The sequence below is a fragment of the Ammospiza caudacuta genome, chromosome 3 (genome assembly GCF_027887145.1).
Source record: "Ammospiza caudacuta isolate bAmmCau1 chromosome 3, bAmmCau1.pri, whole genome shotgun sequence".
In the NCBI taxonomy this organism is placed as follows: domain Eukaryota; kingdom Metazoa; phylum Chordata; class Aves; order Passeriformes; family Passerellidae; genus Ammospiza; species Ammospiza caudacuta.
The window spans coordinates 102,249,677-102,271,768 of record NC_080595.1 but is presented as its reverse complement, the minus strand read 5'-3'; the positions used below and the strand labels follow the sequence as shown (position 1 = coordinate 102,271,768).

The following is a 22,092-nucleotide window of genomic DNA, read 5'->3' as shown; positions in this document are numbered from 1 at the left end:
ATAATCCTTGAGAAATTTTGTTCCTTTGTACATGTATTAGACATTGCTGATGCATGAAATATCTAATCTGTAGCTAACAAAGACAGATGGTTTTCCCATTCATTTCTAATGAGCCATTTTTAAAGTGTCAGCAGAATTTTTTGTTTATTTGCTTGTTTAAATTTCCTATTTTATTAAGGTTTTCCAAATTGAAAACGTGCATGTTCTTTAAAGGAGCAGTTAAATGAAGGGCAAAAGAACAAGCATGAATGAGTCTATTATGAATCATGTGCAACAGAAGCATTATAATATTAGAATTAGAAATAATGAGGTAGTGAAATCTGTCCTGAAAACTTTTTTCAGACATTCTTATTGTGCATTTCCTATCTTATTTCTATCCATTCTATTTTTAATTCTCACCATCTCACACATCATCACATCCCACCCATCTCATCCAGGATTACTATGTGGTGGCAGCATTTTTGCTATTGACCAGAGCTGTAGCTACAAAAGACAAGGCATTGAATTTCAGTTTTAGTGTTATTGCTACATAATGGGATGAGAGGATGAATTATGTTGAATATGGTCTTTGTGTCCAACAATTCATCATGTTTTGTCTAGGAGGGTGTTATGGTAGCTCTGAAGTCTTGCTAAGGTCAAGTGAAACAGTCCTCTCATGATCTGTCAAGCCAGTCATCTCATTGAATGCTATCATCAGGACAGCTTCCCCCTTTGTGAAAACATTCCCCTTAGCACCTTCTTTTCCATCATGTGTGTGGAAACAGTTTCAAGGGTTATTTGCTCCATCATCTTTCCAGGGACCAGGGTAAAGTTAACTTGTCCACAGTTGCCCAGATCCTCCTTCTTGCCTTTCTTGAAAGTAACAATCATTTTCTCCATTCCTAGCCTTTTTTTTTTCTTCCTTTTTCCATTCCATTCTCTGACATATTTCCATAACTTTTCTTCTGATCCTTAAAACCTCTCCTTGTCACCCAGATTTTTTAGAGATAATCAACAGCGGCCTCAAAAAGTCTTGAGCCATTACCCTCAGGACTCAGGATATCTCCTATCAGGAGCCTGCAGCTGAGAGTCTCCCAGCATTTGCCATCACTCATCCTTCCTTCTGGTGCTGCCCTGTGACTCAGGTTAAGCTGATTGAGATGCTTCACTGGACAGAGCTTCTAGTTCATCCTCTGGTACCGTGTCATGAGCCTACTCTGTAGTGGCAGAGCTCAGATAGGACAGGAACCCTCCCCCTGCTGTTGAGGTTACAGGCTCCTAGCCGTCATTGTAACTGAGGTCTCCATTTCCAAAATCATATGCAAAGGTTCTTCCTGGTTCTCCTTCACTATGTCTGGGAGTTCAGGTTCTTGTAATTGTAAGATCTTGGAGAGTATGATATTGTCCCCAGTGCTGACTGCCTCCTGAAGCTCTTTTACTTGGCAACACAGATCCTCCTCCAGCATACAAGGGCTTCCTCCCTTGTATGCTGGACAAGGCAAGGACACTGTCTTCTGATCCCAGACTCAGTAAGAGATTCCAGACATTTCTGCAGCTCCAGGCCTACAGAACTGCATCTTCCCTGAGGAGCTCAGTCTGGTTTGAAGTCTCTATTGGGCTGATCTAGTTACTCCTGTGGATGGTCAGTGACAGTGCCCTGCAGCACCTCACTACCTAAGTACACAGTGTCCTCAGTAGAATTTCTGGCCCCTTCTACTCTGTTGGCTGTGCTCTGGGCTTGGCAGTTACACACACTCTTTCTAGCCTTTGCTGAAAGCATGCTTGGCTGTCCTTAATGTGGAGTCAGCTGGAAACAAAAAGCTTCAAGTCCCCATAAATCAAGGAAAGTTGGCAACAAAGCTTGTGGGACACTGCTGCAGCTTGTTAGCAGTCACAGCCTTCTGTAGCTATCCCTTCTGGGGAGCACCAGGCACCCTGAAGCTCTTCAAAGTTTCACAGTAGTCCTCTGATGACCCCAGGGGTTCCCAGGAAGCTTAGCATATCACAAGCTAGAGCCCATAAACTGCTGTGCAAACTGCTTTGGTTGTTAGCTCTGCTCATGTATTATTAGGACATTATTTGCAATGGAAGTGTTTAACTGCCCTACAGCAATGATAAATTTGAGTAACTTATATTGCATTTCATATACTCTCAAAGCTATGCTTGAAGTACTTATTATTTTAGAAACTGGTTTAAAGTCCCTCCATTTAACCCGTGAGTTCATTGAATGATCATTTTGCGTCTCTGGGTATTTGTAAACAAAATACATTATAAGACAATTATTCAAAATCTATCCCCTAATGATTAAATATACAAGGTGGAACAATGCTACTGTTCAGGAAGAGAAAGTTGATGAGCTAATTTTGGAGGTGGGGGGGAGGTATTTTCTAGGTACTTACTGTGTTTTGTTTCAAATTTTAATGTTTCATAGGGATTTTGAACAAAAATGTTCTTGTTCTTTGAGAAGATTGTTGAATTATGGCTAAAATATGCCCTAAGGAGTGCAGAATGTCAGTGACTGTTAGATAATGATGAGGTGGCACAGCAATATTTTCTTTTGTTGCTAAAGGCAATAGAAACCCTAAAGCTCATTTCACTGCAGTATAACAAGAAGCACACTACACATTTCGAGTTGTTAGCAGTATTACCAGAGAAGAGCTATAAAACACTTGCTATCTGTAGAGGAAACACTTGTTTATGCTTTCACACATTTCTTTAGCCAATTCATTAGTAAATTTCCTGATTGTCCATATAAACTTTTAAAGATGATTTTGAGTAAGAAATACGTACATAACTTGGCACTAGGATGAAGGAAAAAACCCTACAAATCTGAATGGAAGATAAGTCAGAAGTGCAACAGACAAATGTCTTGGTAAATGTCTCTACAGCAAGAGAGGAAGAGTTGGCCAAAGAATCCTGAAGAAATGACACATAAGAGTTGCTGCTTGCAATAAGATACTTAAGCATTTGGCATCGGGGATCATTGAATAACAAGGTGATACCCATCTATGGGAAAAACTGCTTCTTGCTTTGGGGGACAAAAAAATTAAGGAAGGGTACAGCGGTAGTTAAAAGGAATGTGAGTAAAAACAGAAGGCACACTAAACACAGCATATAATCATATCATTACTTCCTTTAGAATTCCATGATATTTTAAAACTCATTCATTTAGAGATTAACATATCTTTAAAATGCACTGTGTAAATAGACATGCTTTTATTTATAGATCTTTCAGATATTTACACATCCTGAACTTAGGAATCACCTGCTTCCACAACCCAAAATAAATTCTTTACAGAAGGGGAAAAAAGAAACAAAACAGTATGCTAATTTTCTGTAACAGTGCTGTAATTTAGGTATGCATGAGACTGAATAAGTCCTAATGACTTAAAACTGGTCTTTTTTTGAGAGCTTAGCACAGGTTACACTAACAGAAAAAATATTATTCTGAAAAGATATGGCTTAAAATGTTAAGTAGCAAAGAGGGAAGCAATAGGGAAAGATGTTGTACTTGGAAATGTACTGAGAAAGTAATGACAAGGAGTCAGGATAAGTCTAACTCTGGTTGACAGCATGGTTATCCAAATTGTCAGCTGGCATATATCATTATCTAAGTAAAGACAAAGAAGGACGATCATGGCATGGTTACTAATTGAAGAAGCATTGCTAAAGAAGACTAGCACAGTTTGAGATGAGTTCTGAAATCATGCAAAATAGCCTCTTCTATGAGCACAAATTACTCTTTCAGCTGGAATCCAAAGGAAGATAGGAAAACTATGGCCTCCTACAGGACAGGATAAATACAGAAGAGTTTAAATGAAGAGAATTTAAATACAGACAATTGTTTTTGCACACATTAGCAGTAATTTCTCAGAAGTGTTTAAGGAACTTAAGCCTCAAATTTTAAGGTGACATTGCATTTACCAACTTTTGTTCTTGCAGAACTTAGTGGGAAGGAGAGCTTTCAGTATTTTATAACACAGCTAGGTTTATGATATCCATAACTGTGAAGGGGTAAATGGAGGCGTGTGATATTTTTCTTATTGAATGTTTTCTTAAGGATAAGAATGAGCAGGCAGGAAAAATGTCTGTTTCCAAATCAAAACAAACAAACAAAAAACCAAACAAAATAGCAAGGGCTCTTGATTGCAAAAATAAAATATCAAGAGTGGATAAGGTAGCACGAAGAATTGGACTTCAATTTACACGGAGATAATAAAAAGGTGTCTTAGTGGACGGATTCAAGTGCTGACAAGGATAACATTTCTGTACTCAACTGAAGCAAACACTGAATCTTTCATAAAAGATAAAAGATAGATAAATCACATAAGAAAATATACTTAGGTAGGTCTAATTTTCTGTTTAGTCTGGAGAAGTATATTTGCATGTCATAAACAGAAAAACAGCAGCAAGGCATCATTTTATTCTTTATAAAATACTTAACAACAAGAATTGACGAAATGAATTTGTGGATTCCAATATGAATATACAGAAAGAACTGAGTACTTTGGAAAGACACTTGATTAATTCTCCAAGTTCTAATATCATAATGATTACAGACAAGTTCCAAACTATTCTAAATCATTAGAAACTCCAAGTCATTGATAAAATTATGTTGCCTGTTATTTGGCAAGTGAGTTGAATAGATTTTCACTCAAAAGTTGGTAACAGCAAAGGAGACACAGGGGTTTTAATTAGGGTTTAATTAGGGCTAAACCTCAGAATTATCGATACAATAGAGGAGAAATAAGGAATTCAGCTGATACTAGCTGAATCTGTCCATAAATGTTCAGAGCCATAGTTGACATTTCATGTTATCATGAGAATTAAAATCACATAGCTCTGGAAATATATACATGAAATATATTTATGATTTTTTTCTAAATTAAATTATTTGCCATGTGTCATGAGCCAAACTGAAAACTGAGAAGGAAGAAAAAGATATTTCTCATTTTATCAGCTGAACATAAATTAAGTCAAGTTAAAGGGAATATATTAAAAGCTATTCACATCCAACAATTCAAGCTTGACTACTGGTTCAGAATCTTTCTTATCTGATTTTTTAAAAATGAAAATATGCATCTGAGAAGGCCTTATTTTCCTTTTTTTTTCCCTTTTGGGATGTGATTTACTTTTCTGTGATGGAATCCATAAAGAAAGATACTCGTGTGACAGATTTGTTGATACTTCAGTTTTGCCAGATAGTTTTCATTTCAAGATTCAACAATGAATTCAAATCTATCTAGCCCCAGATAAAGAAAATCAACCCCAAAGGAAAGTTTTAAATTAGTAATTATGTTTTGAATAATTATTGTTTTATCACACATTTGAATTTGGTAGGAAAATGTTTCATTTTTCATTATATTCACTTTCTTTCTATGCAAAAAATATTTTTAAGCTGTTGCACAATAAATTACTTAGTTTTTAAGTAACTGATGTTCTCAGCTGGACTTGCAAATATTTAGGGAAAAGTAAATTAATGAAGATTATCAAGGCATAAAAGGAAGCTAAATTTATTATCCCTTATATTAATTTAAGTTGTAAGGGGTATCAAGTACCAGTCACAGTGTGGCAAATTTCAAAGAAATTCAGAATATTCTGAGTATTGCTGCCAGCAACTCAATTTACAGCAGGAAAATAAACAGTGCCAAAACACGGCCACAGGCAAGAAAACCTCATTGCCTATCACTGATGGATTCTCAGATCACTTGCTGGCCTGACTTTGATCCAGACTAATGCCTGTCCAAAACAATGCCTGGGCACAGATCAAGAATTGGAATGATCTTTTCTGTTAGGCAACTATAATCCAGTTATCCTGTTCTAAAAACTACATTTAAGTTTAAAGGCATGACTGGATTTCCTCAGGTTTAGGTACCAGTTACTTTCACTTCTTACCTGCCATAACACAAACACTTTGCCTTGTTGATGTAGCTTTTAAGAGAAAAGTATTAGTAAAGGCAAAAAAAACCCCACAAATAAATAACACATTTTTTAAATTAAGAGTAATTATGATTTTTTAGCATCTCTGAATAGAAACAAGGACAGCTCTAATGATTGAAGGGAAATTGCTTTATAATATAAAAATAAAACATTGAGCTATACTAATTTTCCTTGGTATTGCCAAGTCTCAGAGTCACTTTCAACTCTAGGTACCTTTGAAGATGTTTCTTTGTTTGGTGTAACCTGCCCCTTGTATATGATGATTCAATGGTATGTCTAATTTTCCTGTTCTGTTATGTCAGCTAGGACAAATAGCTCTGAGAAAAAATACGCCTGGTGCTTACACTTCAAACCAATTTTCTTGTCAATATTTTCTGTAACAGTTCTGTATTTCCAAAATCCAGAAAAGTACCTCTTGAGCATTTTTATTCTCAATAAAAAATTGGAAATCTTTGGATTTGTGCATAAGTAGTTGAACCAGCTATGAGTAAAATCAGAAGAAGCCCTGTTACCTCCTGCAATACATATAATGCTTTCTGGCTGGAAAAATTGGGAAAATGAAAGGACAGGTAGGGATTCATGGCTGCAAAATATCCATTCACCTAGAATTGTTTTTGAAGGTGGTGGACTACAAAGAACTAAAAATATCAGAAAAATAAGAACCACAACAAATATTTAAAAATTTTTTTTTATATTCCATCAGGCTTTAAAATGTGGAAAAATAGCAATTAAAGATATTTTAACAGTTTTTCCCAACATTGCTATACTTTCTGTTATTAGAAGAAAATATTTTACAAAACTAAGAAGTTTTATACCACATAAAAATATAGCTCTAAGATATCACAAATCATTTTGGTTAAGTTCTGAACAAAAAATGCTGACATACATATATATATATATATATATATATATATATATATATATATATATGTTATTTGACTTAGTTATATTTAGCTATTTGGGAAATAATTTCTCCATTGTCAACTGTGGTTAGTTTCCTTCCTGATTATTGTCTGTATTACCAGGAATGTAATCAGTGTACAACAGCTAGACTAGGTACCACGTACAGTTATTACTATATGCAGCCTCATCAGTTTCCTTTAAGAATTTACAGGACTCTTCTAGTATTGACATCATAATATAGACAAACCCTGGCTTCATGGAGCAGAAACTAATTAACTAGATTTTTTTATGGAATCTTAATCCTCATGCTACTGAAATAAAATAATTTTTGAACCCTAAATGCATGCATGAAATAAAGATTAGGGTTTAAATTAAAAAATAGCATTAGCGTCACATCCTCATTCTTTGTCTGAGGAGATATAAATTTTAGTTAAATTACTTTTGTTGGTATTTTTAGCCACAAGATGGCAGCAATGATATAACCTCCTTATCCAACTGCCCACTACCATTGCTTTTACTCTTTAAATCATCTCTTATGTTTATAGGGCAAATATGACAGAAAGAGAAACTATATTTTCTTTGAAAAAATTCATTTCCATGCTTAGTTAATAAATATTTTTAAATAATACTTTTTTCTTTTCCTTTTTTAATTTTTAATTTTACATATACCAATTCATATATCTGCTGGCTTCACATGAAAATACAGTGAAGCACTATGTCCGTGACACAAGTCCTTTGCCCATTTGTCTAATAACATTTCCTTCCCAAGCTGGGAAACAAAATAATGGCTGGATACATAAGCCTGCCCTTCCTGGAACATGATGACCATATGGTGAGGAGGTGCAATGCTTACCTATAGCTGTTGAAAAGGTCCATGCAGGTGCCATTGTTTTTACAAGGTTCTGAATTGCATTCATTTGATTCCTTTTCACAAAATCTTCCCTCCCATCCAGGCAAGCAATCACACTGGTATCTCTGTAATACATTTAGTAAAAGAAATAATCTGTTACTCTTCGTATTTTAATGCAACTACTAAAGTATTATTACTAGTTGTTGGAAGACATTAACAGACAGCAAAACAGCTTTAGGAGTTTTTTAAAATCTGAGTGAATCTAAATGAATTGCCACAGCATGATGGTGAAATGTGTAATGTACCACCATTGTGGCATCTACAGGTGTTTAGAGACTGCAAATAACTAGGTTTTTTGTTACTGAATTTTGGAAACAGACAGACACAATTATGTTTCAAATATGATCTTCACATAAAAAGCAAAGGGGATTTATTTAATTTTCTAATACACTTAAAAATATAATAAATTAAGAATCAGAACTCTGAAGAGAGTCCAGACTGAACAGTTGAATCAGACCTTTCTGTAATGATACTCTTACACTCTCCTCACCAATTAAAAGCTTGAAATATTTTATTGGAGCAAAGATAACAAAAAAGAAAGGAAAATAACAATTTGAAGTCACACTCAGTATGATTGTCCTGGAGTGTGCAACAGCTCCACTGATACCAGTACATCAAATGAAGTTATTTATATGTATATCATATCTGGTCAAATCAATTTTTGCACCAACCAACTTGTACATAGTATATTTGTGATTTATATTTTCTCAAGTTGCATTCTGCTTGTTTTGTGCTAACGTTGATGAACATTGCTGCTATGTTTGCTTGGGACTCACCCATGATTTCCATGACATGGATGTTCTAAATTCACTGAGAAAAAACTGTAAAAGTCAGGAAATACAATGGAAGAGTATCTTTGTGAGTTAAGATAGGGCATGGAATATGGGCAGATAACACCAAGTTTTGTGGGCATGTTGGTCTGCTGAAGGATAAGAAAGGTTTTTCAGAGGGATCTGGACAGGTTGGATTGATGGGCCAAGACCAGTTGTGTGAGGTTCAACAAAGCCAAGTGTTGGTTCCTGCCCTTGGGCCCAGGCAGTGCCTCGGGCTGGGGTGAGAGTGGCAGGAAAGCTGCCCTATGGAAAAGGACCTGGGGGTGGAGGTGGTTGACAGCAGCTGAACATGACCAGTGTGTGCCCAGGTGGCCAAGAAGGCTGGTGGCATCCTGGTCTGTATCAGCAATAATGTGGCCAGCAGGGCCAGGGCAGGGATTGTCACTCTGTACTCGGCACTGGTGAGGCCGCACCTGGAGTGCTGTATCCAGCTCTGGGCCTCTCACTACATGAAGGATATTGAGGGGCTAGACTGATTCCAGAGAGGGACAACAAAGCTGGTGAAGGGTCTGGAAAAGGAGTCCCAGAAGGAATGGATGAAGGAACAGGGGTTGTTTGGTCTGCAGGAAAAGAGGCTAAGGGGAGACCTTATGCGTCTCTACTACCACCTGAAAGGAGGTTGTAGCAAGATGGGGATCAGTCTCTTCTCCCTGGTAAGAAGTGACAAAACAAGAAGAAACAGCCTGAAGTTGCACCAGGGAGGTTTAGGTTATATACTAGGAAAAATTTATTCACTGAAAGAATAGTCAAGCTTTGGAAAAGAGTGCTTTGGGAGGTGGTTGAGTTACCATCTTGTAAGTGTTCAAAAAACACGTGGATGTGGCACCTGGGGCCATGGTTTGGTGGTGAACATGGCGGTGCTACATTGACAGTTGGACTTGGTGATCTTAGAGTTTTTCCAATATTAATAACTTTATGATAGGAGGCAGAAAGATTTTGTTCTTTTAAAATGTAATATGGAGAGATGAACCTTGAAAGAAAATAATTTGCTGTGAATTGTGCCAAAGAAAGAAAAAAACCATACATTTGAGACAAATTACATTACTAGTCCACAAATTGGTGTTTCCTATTACATATTGACCCTGAGATTAGCTCAGTTGTTTACAGCAGGGTGCTAATAACACCAAGGTTCTATTCCCTTATGGGCTTTTAGCTTTGGAGTTGGATTTGATGATCCTTGTATGCCCCTTTCAACCCAGAATATTCTGTGATCTGTGATAATAGCAACATCCAAATATTTCAGTTCTCTACATATTTATCTGCGTCAAATGGGAAAAAATTGGCACTACTAATACATATCCATGAGTAACTATCAAACACTTCTTAAAAACTGTTCTATTGTCAGGTTAGGTTTTCACTAGGAATGTGAGATAACAACTTGTTTCCAAAAAACTCTTCAAGAAATGGATTAAAAAATGAGAAGTGAAAGAAGGCTTACCAACAGTTTTATTTAGAAAGCAGCAGTATTTTTTCTAGCCCCACTAAAATTATCTGTCAATCAAATGCTGAAATTCTGTTCTTTGCAGATGTTTCATAACATGGGGATTGTTACATCAAGCACAAAACCTCACTCACATTTATGTATATCAGGCATTTATGCAGAAAAGCTAAAAATTCTTACACAATATTTCATCTCTGAGTAGTTTTGCAGTAGTTGAAAGTGCAATGTTACAATAAACAATATGTAAGCAGATAAAAAGTGTTTTTACAGGTACAGTCTTTGCAGAGAAGGACCTGAGAGATCCAGTGGACACCAAGTTGGACAAGAGTCAGCAGTATGCCCTGGTGGCCCAAAAGAACAAGAGCATCCTGGGCTGCTTTGGGAGGAATGCTGTCAGCAGGCTGAGAGAGGTGATCCTTCCCTCTACTCAGTCCAGGGGAGGCCACACCTTAAGTGCTGTGTCAGTTGTGGGCTGCCCAGCACAAGAGAGATATGGAGCTACTGCAAAGAGTCCAGCCAGTAACATTACTAAGAGATTGATAGATCTCTCAGATGAGAAAAGGCTGAGAGAGCTGGATGGCACTTAGGGCACAGCTCACACCACCAACATAAAATGACAAGAAGCTGCATAGAAAAAAGCATGTGGGGGATCAAGCAAGAGACTGAAGGAATAGGATTTGATACCTCTTTTTCTGTTGTTCCCCTTTATTTACTGTAACTATGTATTACTATCCATTGGAGACAGGTCAAAATAAATGGCACCTTTCAGTTCCTGCAAGTTGTCTTTTGTTTGTCCTCTAAAGAACACAATACATGCAACAATAACACTATAGTTATTCCTTGTACATAGCTCTCCCTTGTACAATATGTAGCACAGTATGCTTAAGAAGAGTGGATTTTACCAGCTAGGGTAAAAAATTTCTGATCCCTTGCACACATATCTAGAATCACATATGCACATGAGCATGTCTTAATGCAATTTGCATTGTGTGCTGTAAGAAGGTGTCATTTAAGAGCAACTGCATATTTCCCCTTCCCAAAACTGTAAATGAAGAATTAATCCTTTCCTTAAGCCCTAGTCAATGTTACTTCACTAGGAAATGGCAGCTGAACATCTGGTAAACAGAAACTGCAATGAAAAATGTTCATTACACAAAACAAAGATCTAAATTATGAACAAGTCAAGCCTGTTCTGTATTGATAGATATTTTTATCATACAGATATATACTCCAGACATGTTTTCCATGTCTAGAGAATAAAACTGAATTAATTTAATTTTTAAAGATACCTATGGAGTTGGAGAATTTTTGGGGGGGATTTTATAGTCTTTAATTCACAGAAAAAAACAAAAAATACCTCACCTGGAGACAGAAACACCAAAAAGGAAACATAGAAACATCCATTTGTTCTGTGTTCCAAATTCTTCTGCCAGACCATTTCTTGGGGTGCAACCTTTTATCCATTAAGGCCAAACAAGATGAGCCTATTGTATGACTACTTATCATTGCACACAATTGGAGATGTACTCCAAACTCTATAGAAAAGTCATCACCAAACTCTTGTCTGTTGGAATCAGGGCTTTTTTTCCTACAGAAAAACCTTCATAACACTTCATTTTGTTAGTGCTAACAGCAGTTCATTTAACCTTGTGAAATAAATGTGAACATAAAAACGTAAGCATCTGTGAAATCATATTTGCAATTGCTCTAAACCATATTGAGATCCTAACCATATTTATGCAGCCTTTTTTAATTTAAGGGTCTTTTCTGAGTTGCTACTTTAGGGCTTTACTTTTAAGTTATTATTAATTTAACTATTTGCATAATCATACAAAACTACTGACAAAATTAGATTGCTATTTGTCATTATGACATTGTTTTCATTGTACAAGTTTATTTGTATTTATATCCTAAATACGCAAACTTGTTTAAAAACAAAATAAACCAGAGCAAAACAAAACCAGGATATCTGTTCATCTTCATTTGGTTTAACACTTACTTTTATTTTTACTATAGAAGTCTGAGGTAAAACAAGATCTATGCCAAGTGAAGTCCCAGAAAATACACTACTTTGCTGTCTTCTGATAATGAATTATTTACCTTTTCTTCACAGGTTGTGGGAAGAGTGAATGTATTAACCATGCTGCTCCACAAATTAGGGAAATTTGACTTCTGACACAAAGAAAATCTGCAATTAGCTCTGTTGTTGCTGCTCTAGAAGACATACATGGCTAGCTCTAATATTAGTTAATAATGCTGTAATAATCAGATTGCTTAACTCACAGCAAAGAAACACCTCTGGGGCTGAGTGTCATGAGGTTTGCTATATGGTTATTAATACTGATGTTAATTGGAAGAACGACTATAATAAGTGATGCTAAAGAATAAGGTGGAAAAAAGTGTGAAACATGGATTCAGAAGTAATGAAAAATTACAATTAAAAATATAATTTCTAAACATTAATACAAATGATTGGTTCTGATAAGACTACTATTTAAAAATCACCAAAATTTTTTACTGAATCTAATTATTAGAATCACTAACTGATGTATTTTTATCTATTACCTTATTAGAAAATAAGACTTTATTTTACTCTAGCTATGTAAGTTACAAAGCCTATGTGGTGTTTTGTATTAAGCACTTAATATTGTGAAATAGCAGGGTAAATAACTTAAGTACTAGCTATCAACAGAAGTTGAGGTAGCATTAGGTAATGCTAGGTATTTTTAAAGACTTCTAAATTCTCTATTTTTATTTATATATCTTTTCCTATACAGTTATATCATAAAGATGCTGACCAGTATATTTATTTGTTCTTCCAAACCACTTATATCTTTTGTAACCTAAGTTACTGTAAATTAGATATCGTCTGATATAAAGGATAAACCAGGTTTTCTTTAATTCAAATTTCAAGCAAGGCTTACGGGAGAAACAAGGAACATTTTTAATTTGTTCATCTCTCTAAGATTTTAAATAATGAATAAGTTAAATTACCAAGAAAGCATATTTAAAACAGCTGGTACAAATAAAATTAGGTAAGTTGTAATGAGTTTTTGCTTTACATTATAATAATTATTTTTATATTAAAAACATTTAATAAGTTTATGCCAAAAAAATAAGATTTTCATTATATTTGAATAGCACATCATTAGAAAAGAGAATCTTGCATTTTCATTCAGTGCAGCTTCTGGCCTAAAATATGGCTGTCATCTACACATGCTGTGTATTTATAACTCTAAATGAACTCTACTGTAATTTGTAACCACAAAGAAAATTATCTTAAATGGGAACACTTGTTATTTGCACTGCAGGTCTCTATATACAACCATTTCATACAATGGTGCTTTGGTAAAAAACCCATAATTATTGCTGCATTTGATATTGATAATTTTAAAATGGCACTTTATGTAAATGTATATTTTCGTGAAAGTTTTGCTCTCTCCAAATTTAATCACAGCTAATGCTGGTAACCGGCTTCTCTTAAAATTATTTTAGATTTCATGTTACATTTAACACGCAAATAAATTCTGGCCTATACGTTTAAAATTTAATCAATTATTTCCATCACTGCTCAAACAAGACAGACAGTTCTCAAAGTCCAGCTTAAATCTTGTTGGGGTTGGTTTTTTGTGTGTAGATTCACCCATAACATGCTGAGGCATGCAAACATGCAACATGGCTTTTACTAATATTGACACAGATATTCCATTTAAGTATAGACAATGTTAAACATTATGTATGTATTATCTTTGGAGGAAAAAAAAGGAAAAAATACTCAATAACAAATTCAAATATCTGTGAATTTATGCTTTTTAGTAAATTCAAAATGTTATTTTATGAAATGCTACAAGAAATATGGACATAGAAGACCATAAAAAGTATTTAAGAACAGTCATTAATAAAAACAAGTGTTACAGTCAAAGTGTTTTAAAATCTGTTGATATTAGTAAGGAAAGATTTTTCTAAGGAAAGAGGAAGGATTTTATGGAAAAAATAAGATTTGTTACTGGTCCAATCCATCAATAATTTTATGACAACAAACCAACGTCAGTTGGAGATCTAATTAATAATAGGCAATAAGTCTTTTTATGTCTTTGCTTCCTGACTGCTGCCATTTATTCTGTGTATACCTTTCTTCTGTTTCTCTCCTGGAGAACTTACTAGGAAATGTGCCAATCAAATCATCATCAACATGACAGGCGCTGAACAGTGCAGGAAAACTAATGGAAAGCAACAGCCTTAGGTTGTTTGTGCAAAATAAACCAAATAAGTAATCCAGCTAGTGACAGACATTTGAGTATCAGCCTTGGGTTGGTGTATCTGGGTTGATGTTTAGCTCCGTTGTTCAATGACTAGAGAAAGGTCATGAACACATTCCTGTTAAACCAAAGTACTGACAGGAACTTGACCCCCCTAAAAGCTTGTCCAAAGCTTTCAGTTTGCTATTAGATCTCAGGTAACAGGAGGGCTGTGGGAATTAACTGTGATATTCCAAAGGAATAGTCCAAGTACTGACCAATAGAAATAACATCTTGCTTTTGAATTACAAACCTGGTGCTGCAGCTGGTAACTTTTTAAATAAAGTAAGAAAATGCAGAAGATCAACTACTGGTTTCCATAAAACAAAGCTATCTCCTCCCTTAACATAACAGCTCATCCAAATTCAGATCTTAAGTGTGCAATCATTATGGCATCAGTAGACTTCAGTCACCACAAAGTGCCAATTTTTGCCAACCTCTTGCTCAAAAGTAGGGGAAAGTTGAAGAAACAGAGTGCTCCAAAAATACTTCAAACTAAATATCCTTAGAAGCACCCAGAGATTCAAAATATTATTTGATGTCAAGTCTCCTCTTTTGAACTTTCATTCATCCCTACTTTAAATTTATAGAACATTTCATTATAATACATTACAGGAAAGTAATTTGGAAGAATGAGAATGTGTATCCCACTCACCTGAATTTGCAACTCTTGTGGCTTGGCTGTGCTTGTTTTCAGAGATATGCCATCAATCTTTACTTTTTAAATTAGAGCAATAAGCACAGAAGTTTAAAATATACTGAAAACTTTCCCATGTATTTACCTCGTACATCTAGACATTTGCTGATGCCCAGGTAATGTACATGCCTTGGTGAGAAAGTTCAGCATCTTTTCTATCAAGAGTTTTGCCATTCTGAGCCCAGTGTCACAGCTCCTGGAAGGACATTGGGTACCTGGAACCAGACAGGCTGGGTTTCCCAAAACAGAAATTCCAGCGTCCCCAGATTCTGAGGCACTAGACACAGCCCATTTTTCTAGAATTTACTCCAAGACCAAATGGAAAAATAGTGTTTCAGATGTTTGATACATGTTCTCTGTATTGGAAACTAAATCTCAGCACTCTTTGTTCATACACTAAAAACTTGGATCAGTCTGTTTATCCGGGTTACCTACTGATAGCTGCACCCACAAATGAAAAATTCATAGCAGCTTCTGATTGCAAGGGAATTTCTGTAATACTTATGATCTCAGAATGGCTTGTTACAAGAATCAATACTTTCTGGGAAAAGCACAAATTGTGTCCAACAGTCTAATTTAGTTGTTGCATAACATGATTTAGAAATAAGTCACCAAAAGTCAAGTACAAGCACTCTTTTGAAATCCAAATTATTTAATTGAAAAATCAATGTGAGTCTACTTTTGAGGCTTTTTCTTAAAACTATACTTCACTTGAAAAATTTAGAAATAGGTTGTCAGACAAGAAGTAAAAGAGATGCATTTTATTTTCTCAAGGGTTGCCACCATTTTAAACATGTATTTTCCTACAAGGAAAGAGAGGGAGAGAGAAACGGGAACTGCAAAAATAAAAACAAACTAGATAAAATGAGGGATGAGAGCATTACCAGCCCTCTTTATTTTTCTAAAACTCTACCAGTCTCAGGTTTTCCCTCTCTGCTTTAGAATGTCTTTGTACTTTGTCTTGAAAATCAGAACATGATTTTAAGAGCACCAGCTCAAGATTTTAGTAATGTGTCTCTCCTTTTCCTGAAAATTACAGGTTAATTATAGATTTTTTCAGCATACTAAAGGACTGTTAAGAAGAGATTTCCATTTTGAAACATTTGTACAGATAGGAGAAAAGGGAATAGTACTCTTACAATGAAATCCTAACTTAATACTTCACATTCAAATGTTAAGAGGTGTTCTCTCCTCTTTCTCTATTTTCTTAATATAGAGTTAAAATTAATTTTAGTATTATTTTGGATCAGGCAATAAAATATCAATCATTTGTGCAGCAAATTGACTATACTGTGAGCGTAGGGAAATAATACTTTAAGAAATTATTACTTTGGATTTTATGGTTCAATCTGTATTTGGTATGGTAGAGGTTAACCACTCTTTACCTGTTAGCTCACATTTCATGTGAGAGAAAAAAAGGCTTTTCTCTCTGATAGCAGGAAATTTAAAGACTTTCATTCTAATCTTGTAAGGCTGTAAAAATATTTAATCTTAGCTATAACTTTTTCTGTCTCATTTCCACTCCCTGGGAGAGCTTGATCTTATTAAGGGCAATCTTTTGCAATTTGCATTTTTCTGGCCTTCCTGGAGTTTCCCTCTTATTACTTTAATGAAGTTCTATTTCTGGATATTGAAGGTGCTTGCCTACAAGACTTCAGGAAACTCACACTTTTTAATGGTATTGCAAACACTGCACCCACTAGCCCTATTTATTAAATCTATAACAATTTATGATGGTGGTACAAAGTCAGAGCTTTTCTTCATGCTTTGGATTTCAGCAGCATACTGATGGAATCAGCAACTAATCAATAAGCCACACAAAAAGATAATTTGTGACTGACATTTTCATACAAATGTGATATATAATTTTTCTTTTCCTATTGGTGTGATTGCAATTGTGTCATTATTAGACCACTGACCCTCTCTTTTTCTCTCTTCTCTCTTCTCTCTTTCTCCCTCCTTCTCTGCACCCCTAAGGATGTAGCATGTTCTTCTACTCATGGATTTCTACCCAGGTCCTGGCAGGAACTGGATGAAGGGTAGGATTTGTGCAGCCATTGCAGCTAAGGGGATGATTCTGAAGGGTATTATAAGCCAACAGGATTAAAAAAAAAAAAAAAAAAACCAAACAAAAAACAAAACAAAACAAAGAAAACTGAAAAACAAACCCCAAATCTGAAGTGCAAACCTAATGGAAATGTGAGGAGACAGTGGTAGATCCTGGAGGGATAAACTGAATCAGAGAGATTTAAATTGGGGAAAGCACTAGAAAAATAGCATAGGCAAGATAGATAGGAAATTGAAGATTCAGAGCAGCAAGAGCATGAAGGGATGTAAGCTCTCTCTAAGCAATCTTTTTTAGCATTTCTAGATCTTTATCAAATCTGATTTTGATCATCTTCTGTTAATGGGTTAAAGTAAGAATTGAGGAATGCTGTGGATAAATGTGTTTCCTGCAGGCTGAAATAAAAAGACTGCAAAAGCACTGTGAGAACTGGATCACCACAGGGTATTTTCTACTGGCCATCTCAGGCATATAAATATATGACCATGGTTTGTCAAGACTTATATGCAAGATCCCTACTCTTCTTTTGTCCTCTACAGTGTCATTTCCTTTTTTTTTTTTTGTCCTGAGGTACAACAATTCTATGTGAAATAATATTAAAAAGCTAATATCTGAAAAATCAAAACACATACATGCATTTAAATATTAGAGAGTATCCAAAGGAGGGCAAGGAAGATGGTGAAGGACCTTGAGGGAAAGCCTCACGAGGTGTGTCTGAGGTCACTTGGTTTGTTCAGCCTGGAGAAGAGGGGACTGAAGGGAGACATCATCACAGCTGCAATTTCTTCATGAGGGGAAGAGGAGGGGCAGGCACTGATCTCTTCTCTGTGGTGACAGTGACAGGACCTGAGGGAATGGCCCGAGGTTGTATCAGGGAAAGTTTGGGCTGGACATTAGAAAAAGACTCTTTTCTCAGACAGTGGGGAGGCTGGAACTGGCTCCCCAGGGAAGCACAGACAGCACTGAGTCTGACAGAGTTGAAGAAGTGTTTGGATAATGCTCTTGAGCACAGGGTGTGACTCTTTGGCACAGTGTTCTGCAGTGCCAGGAGCTGGACTTGATGGTCCTTGTGGAGCCCTTTCAACTCAGCATGTTCTGTGATTCTGTGACTTACACCTCCATGTGGTTTAATAAAGAAGGAAATCAATTGTCTCAGTGCAGTCTCAAATAAAAGTTATCCAAAGAATACTTTGCCAATAAATGTTATTCTCACAAATTACTTATTTTTCAGGATAAACATTTTTCACCATTTGCAAACATAATAACCGATGCCAGTGTCCTCTTTTTACAAAACTTTGGTATAAAGTGCTTGCTGAAACTCATTCCACTTATTTGTAACTATATGGTTTCAAAATCATGTTTTGAAATTATGCCTTAAGTTTTAGCTTCTATATTTTTCAGATTCTGTGCTGCTTTAGTGTGTAGTTCTGAGCTTCATATTAAGGGATGGTAAGCTCTGTGAAGAGTCACAGAGTACGGAGACAAAATAATTCCTTCTATAGCTGGGGACCAAGGACAACCAATCCAAATTTCAGATCCAAGAGCATAAAAAGTGGTGGATTGAAGAGAGATAAACAAGAGGGATGGTACTTCATGGGCTAAAGCTATACTTGAACAATTAATTCCAATATGCTCATAGACCAGGACATAAAAAGGTGAGACCTCGTGACCGATCTTCCATTTTGTGACCATTTTGGGTTCATTGTGGGTGTAGCCCTGGCTGGGCTCTTGTGCTGCACAAAGTGCATCCATTAAGGCCTTTTAATAAATATCTTCTTTATTTTCTAATTCCATCTAGCCTCTGCTCTAGGTCAGCCTTCACAAGGCATCAGTTTCTGGTGGGAAATCAGGCATCAGAATCAGAGAAAGAATGAGACAGAGGGGATCTTTCTGCATGTACAGCATAAATTTTCTTAAAATATTTTATTACAAATATTAAGATACAAAAAAGCAAATATTTACCTGTCTTCTAAATAAATAACATTTAAAATGCTTTTTACTTTTTATATATCTCACTAAATTATATGTTCAACTATTTCACTTTGACCATAAGCCCAGAAGAATGTAAAACTCCTAAGTTGAAGTGACAGCAAAAAATTTAATTTTTGATATTAAATCAATACTATTCTGGGTGTAGGTATTTTTTTAAATTTTTTTTTCTTAACTATAACTGAAAACTTTAGTATAGTATTTTTTAAAGTGTAATATCAAGGTTAACTTAGTGGGAAAAAAATTGAACCAGTTTCTTAGAATCAGTTGATTTACAAAGGAAGTGCATGGTAATATAATTGTTAAAATACAAATGTAAATAAGTAGTTTATCTCTGATTAAATGGTTGGTTCTGAAAAGTGTATGAAAATGTAGGAAGCATTACTGCTTTAAAACATTGAACATTAGAAGTTATTTTAAAAATAAAAATTATTTCAAGCATTGTCCCTGCTCTTTTTTCACTCACATAATATGTGCATGATGGAAAGTTAATACAGCTGAAGAAAACACAGCAGAGCTCTCTAAAATTCTGTAAATCTAGAAATCATGAGGTGATTGATAAGAAGTGCACCAGAACATCTTGCTGTTTTGGTATTTCATTAAGCATGCATACTCTGAACAGGAATAAAGAATATTTGTTTACTAATATATATGGGAAAAAAACAGTACAAGCACTCTTCTGGACTAGCTGCCACAAATGTACTCAATAATAGATGAAGAAGGAGGTTTCAATTTTATAAGACAAACAGCATGGTTCTTATTGAGAATACAAACCCTTAATTCATGATGAATAGTCCATCTAAAACATGAAGATGAGAAGCCAACTGGGACTTTTACGTAAAAAGAAAGAAAATGTTTGGAATGACCATTCCATTAGAAAGAAATTTCAGCATAATAAAAAGGACTTAAGTAATGAAGCTGGTGAAGGGTCTGAAGCAAAATTCTCATGAAGACTGGTTGTTCATACTGCAGACATAAAGGCTCAGGGGGACCTTATCACCCCTGGCACTACCTGAAAGCACAGTTAACAATGTGGAATGGGTGTCTTCTCCAAAGCTACATGTGACAGGAAATGAGGAAATGGCCTCAGGTTGCGCCAGGGAAGATTTTGATGGGATTTTAGAGGAAAAAATATCATGGAAAATGTTATCAAGCAGGGGAATAGGCTGTCCAGGGAGTAGCTGCGTCACCATCTCTGGAGGCACTCAAAAGTTGTGTAGATGGGGCGCTGAGGGACATGGTTTAGTAGAGGGCTTGGGCCAGCTGGATTAACAGTTGGACTTGAACTTGGAGGTTTCTACTGTAGCTGATTCTATGACTCTAACCATGGCCTGGACCCATTCCCAAAATACAATTTCGCAGCTATAACCACGTAATCATTGCTGTGACATTTACATTTCTGGAGAATGATGTTTCCTTAGTGTCTTAGTTTGGATGAGATAGTTAATTTTCTTCCTAGTAACTGTACAGTGCTGTGTTTTGGATTCAGGATGAGAATAACATGGATGGCGTTTTAGTTGTCGCTGAGCAGAGCTGACCTTAAGTCAAGAACTTTTAAGCTTCTCATGCTCTCCTGCTACTGAGTAGGTGGGGGGCACAAGGCTGTAAGAGGACACAGCTGACCCTGATTGACCAAAGGGCAGCTATGATGCCTTGCACAACACGCAAAAATGGTGAAAAACTGGCCAAGTTTTGGGTAATAGTGCAGGCCACAGGGCATCAGTTTGTTGGTGCTGAGCAATTGGTTTCTATTGCAACACTTCTCTTCCTTGGATTTAACATCCCTTTCTCTCTTAATGATTTAACTTCAATCATTAAACTTTTCTCAGCCCCCAAGTTTTCATTGTTTTAGCCCTCGAATTCTCTCCCCTGACCCACCAAGATGTGGAGTCAGCAAGCAGCTCTCTGGTGCTGAATTACTGTCTGGGGTTAAACCTTGACATAGAAATTAAATCTGAAGCGCATTTTTCTCTCAGCTACATATTAGAGACAAAAACAGATAACAAAGACATTCTGATATACCCTTGCTAAATAAAGGCTGTGTTTGATGTGTTGTGCTTATCTGACAGTTTAGAAACTGAAGGAAATTTTGGGGTTGAGAATCAACAGCATCATAAGAAAAAAAATTATACATATGACAGTAGCAATGAAATAATTGGGGCAATTAAAAAAATAAAAATTTAGACAACTATTGCAAGGAGGACATATATTCAGTAAAGACAGGGGGAAAAAGCCTAAGACTGTAAAATCTGGATTTTCTTAGCATCCATGACATTCAATACACTTTAACTGGATCAAAACTGGTATTATATCAAACAACTATTGTGTATTAATTACCCAGTTTTAAAATCAATTCCTGAATATTTATTTCCTGATATGCATTTATTTGAGCTTTTTTTTGTCTAAACCCAAATTGAGTTGAAATTTCTATCATGCTAAGTAGGTGGGAGTGGAGATGGAGACTGCAGAAACTCCACCTAAACTGGTGGGGTCTTGGTGCACCTCTTGATCAATTCTTCTAATGCTGAAAGCCATGATTAGTATTACAATTTCTCCCCAGTCTTGTCTTGTCTTTTCTTTTCTTTTCTTTTCTTTTCTTTTCTTTTCTTTTCTTTTCTTTTCTTTTCTTTTCTTTTCTTTTCTTTTCTTTTCTTTTCTTTTCTTTTCTTTTCTTTTCTTTTCTTTTCTTTTCTTTTCTTTTCTTTTCTTTTCTTTTCTTTTCTTTTCTTTTCTTTTTTCTTTTTCTTTTTCTTTTCTTTTTCTTTTCTTTTTCTCCAAAGGGATGTTTTTATTGCTAAAAAATCACACTGAAAACTTGAAAAACTTGCTTCTTTTGCACAGTTCCTTTCTCTCCCTTTGGTCAGTTACAATTCAGCATTGCATAGAACAAACCTAAGATTCTTTTAATCTCTCTTAATGAAAGGCACACAGCTACTAATAGAAATAGTATAGATTTTTCTATTGACAAAGGTTTAGTGGAGAAAAACTGAGAGTCTGGAAGGTAGGAAAACAAACTGGGAATACAGCCAAAACCAAC

The 22,092-nt window shown here is 35.6% G+C and overlaps 1 protein-coding gene across 1 annotated transcript in view; it reads right to left on the bottom strand.

The window, feature by feature from the left end:
- The window catches only part of EYS (eyes shut homolog), a 704,807-nt gene that overhangs the window by 437,944 nt on the left and 244,771 nt on the right, over positions 1–22,092 (bottom strand). Inside the window, exon 22 of the mRNA XM_058801756.1 lies at positions 7,676–7,797. Coding sequence (XP_058657739.1) covers positions 7,676–7,797 — 122 coding nt within the window. The remainder of the gene's footprint in view (positions 1–7,675; positions 7,798–22,092) is intronic.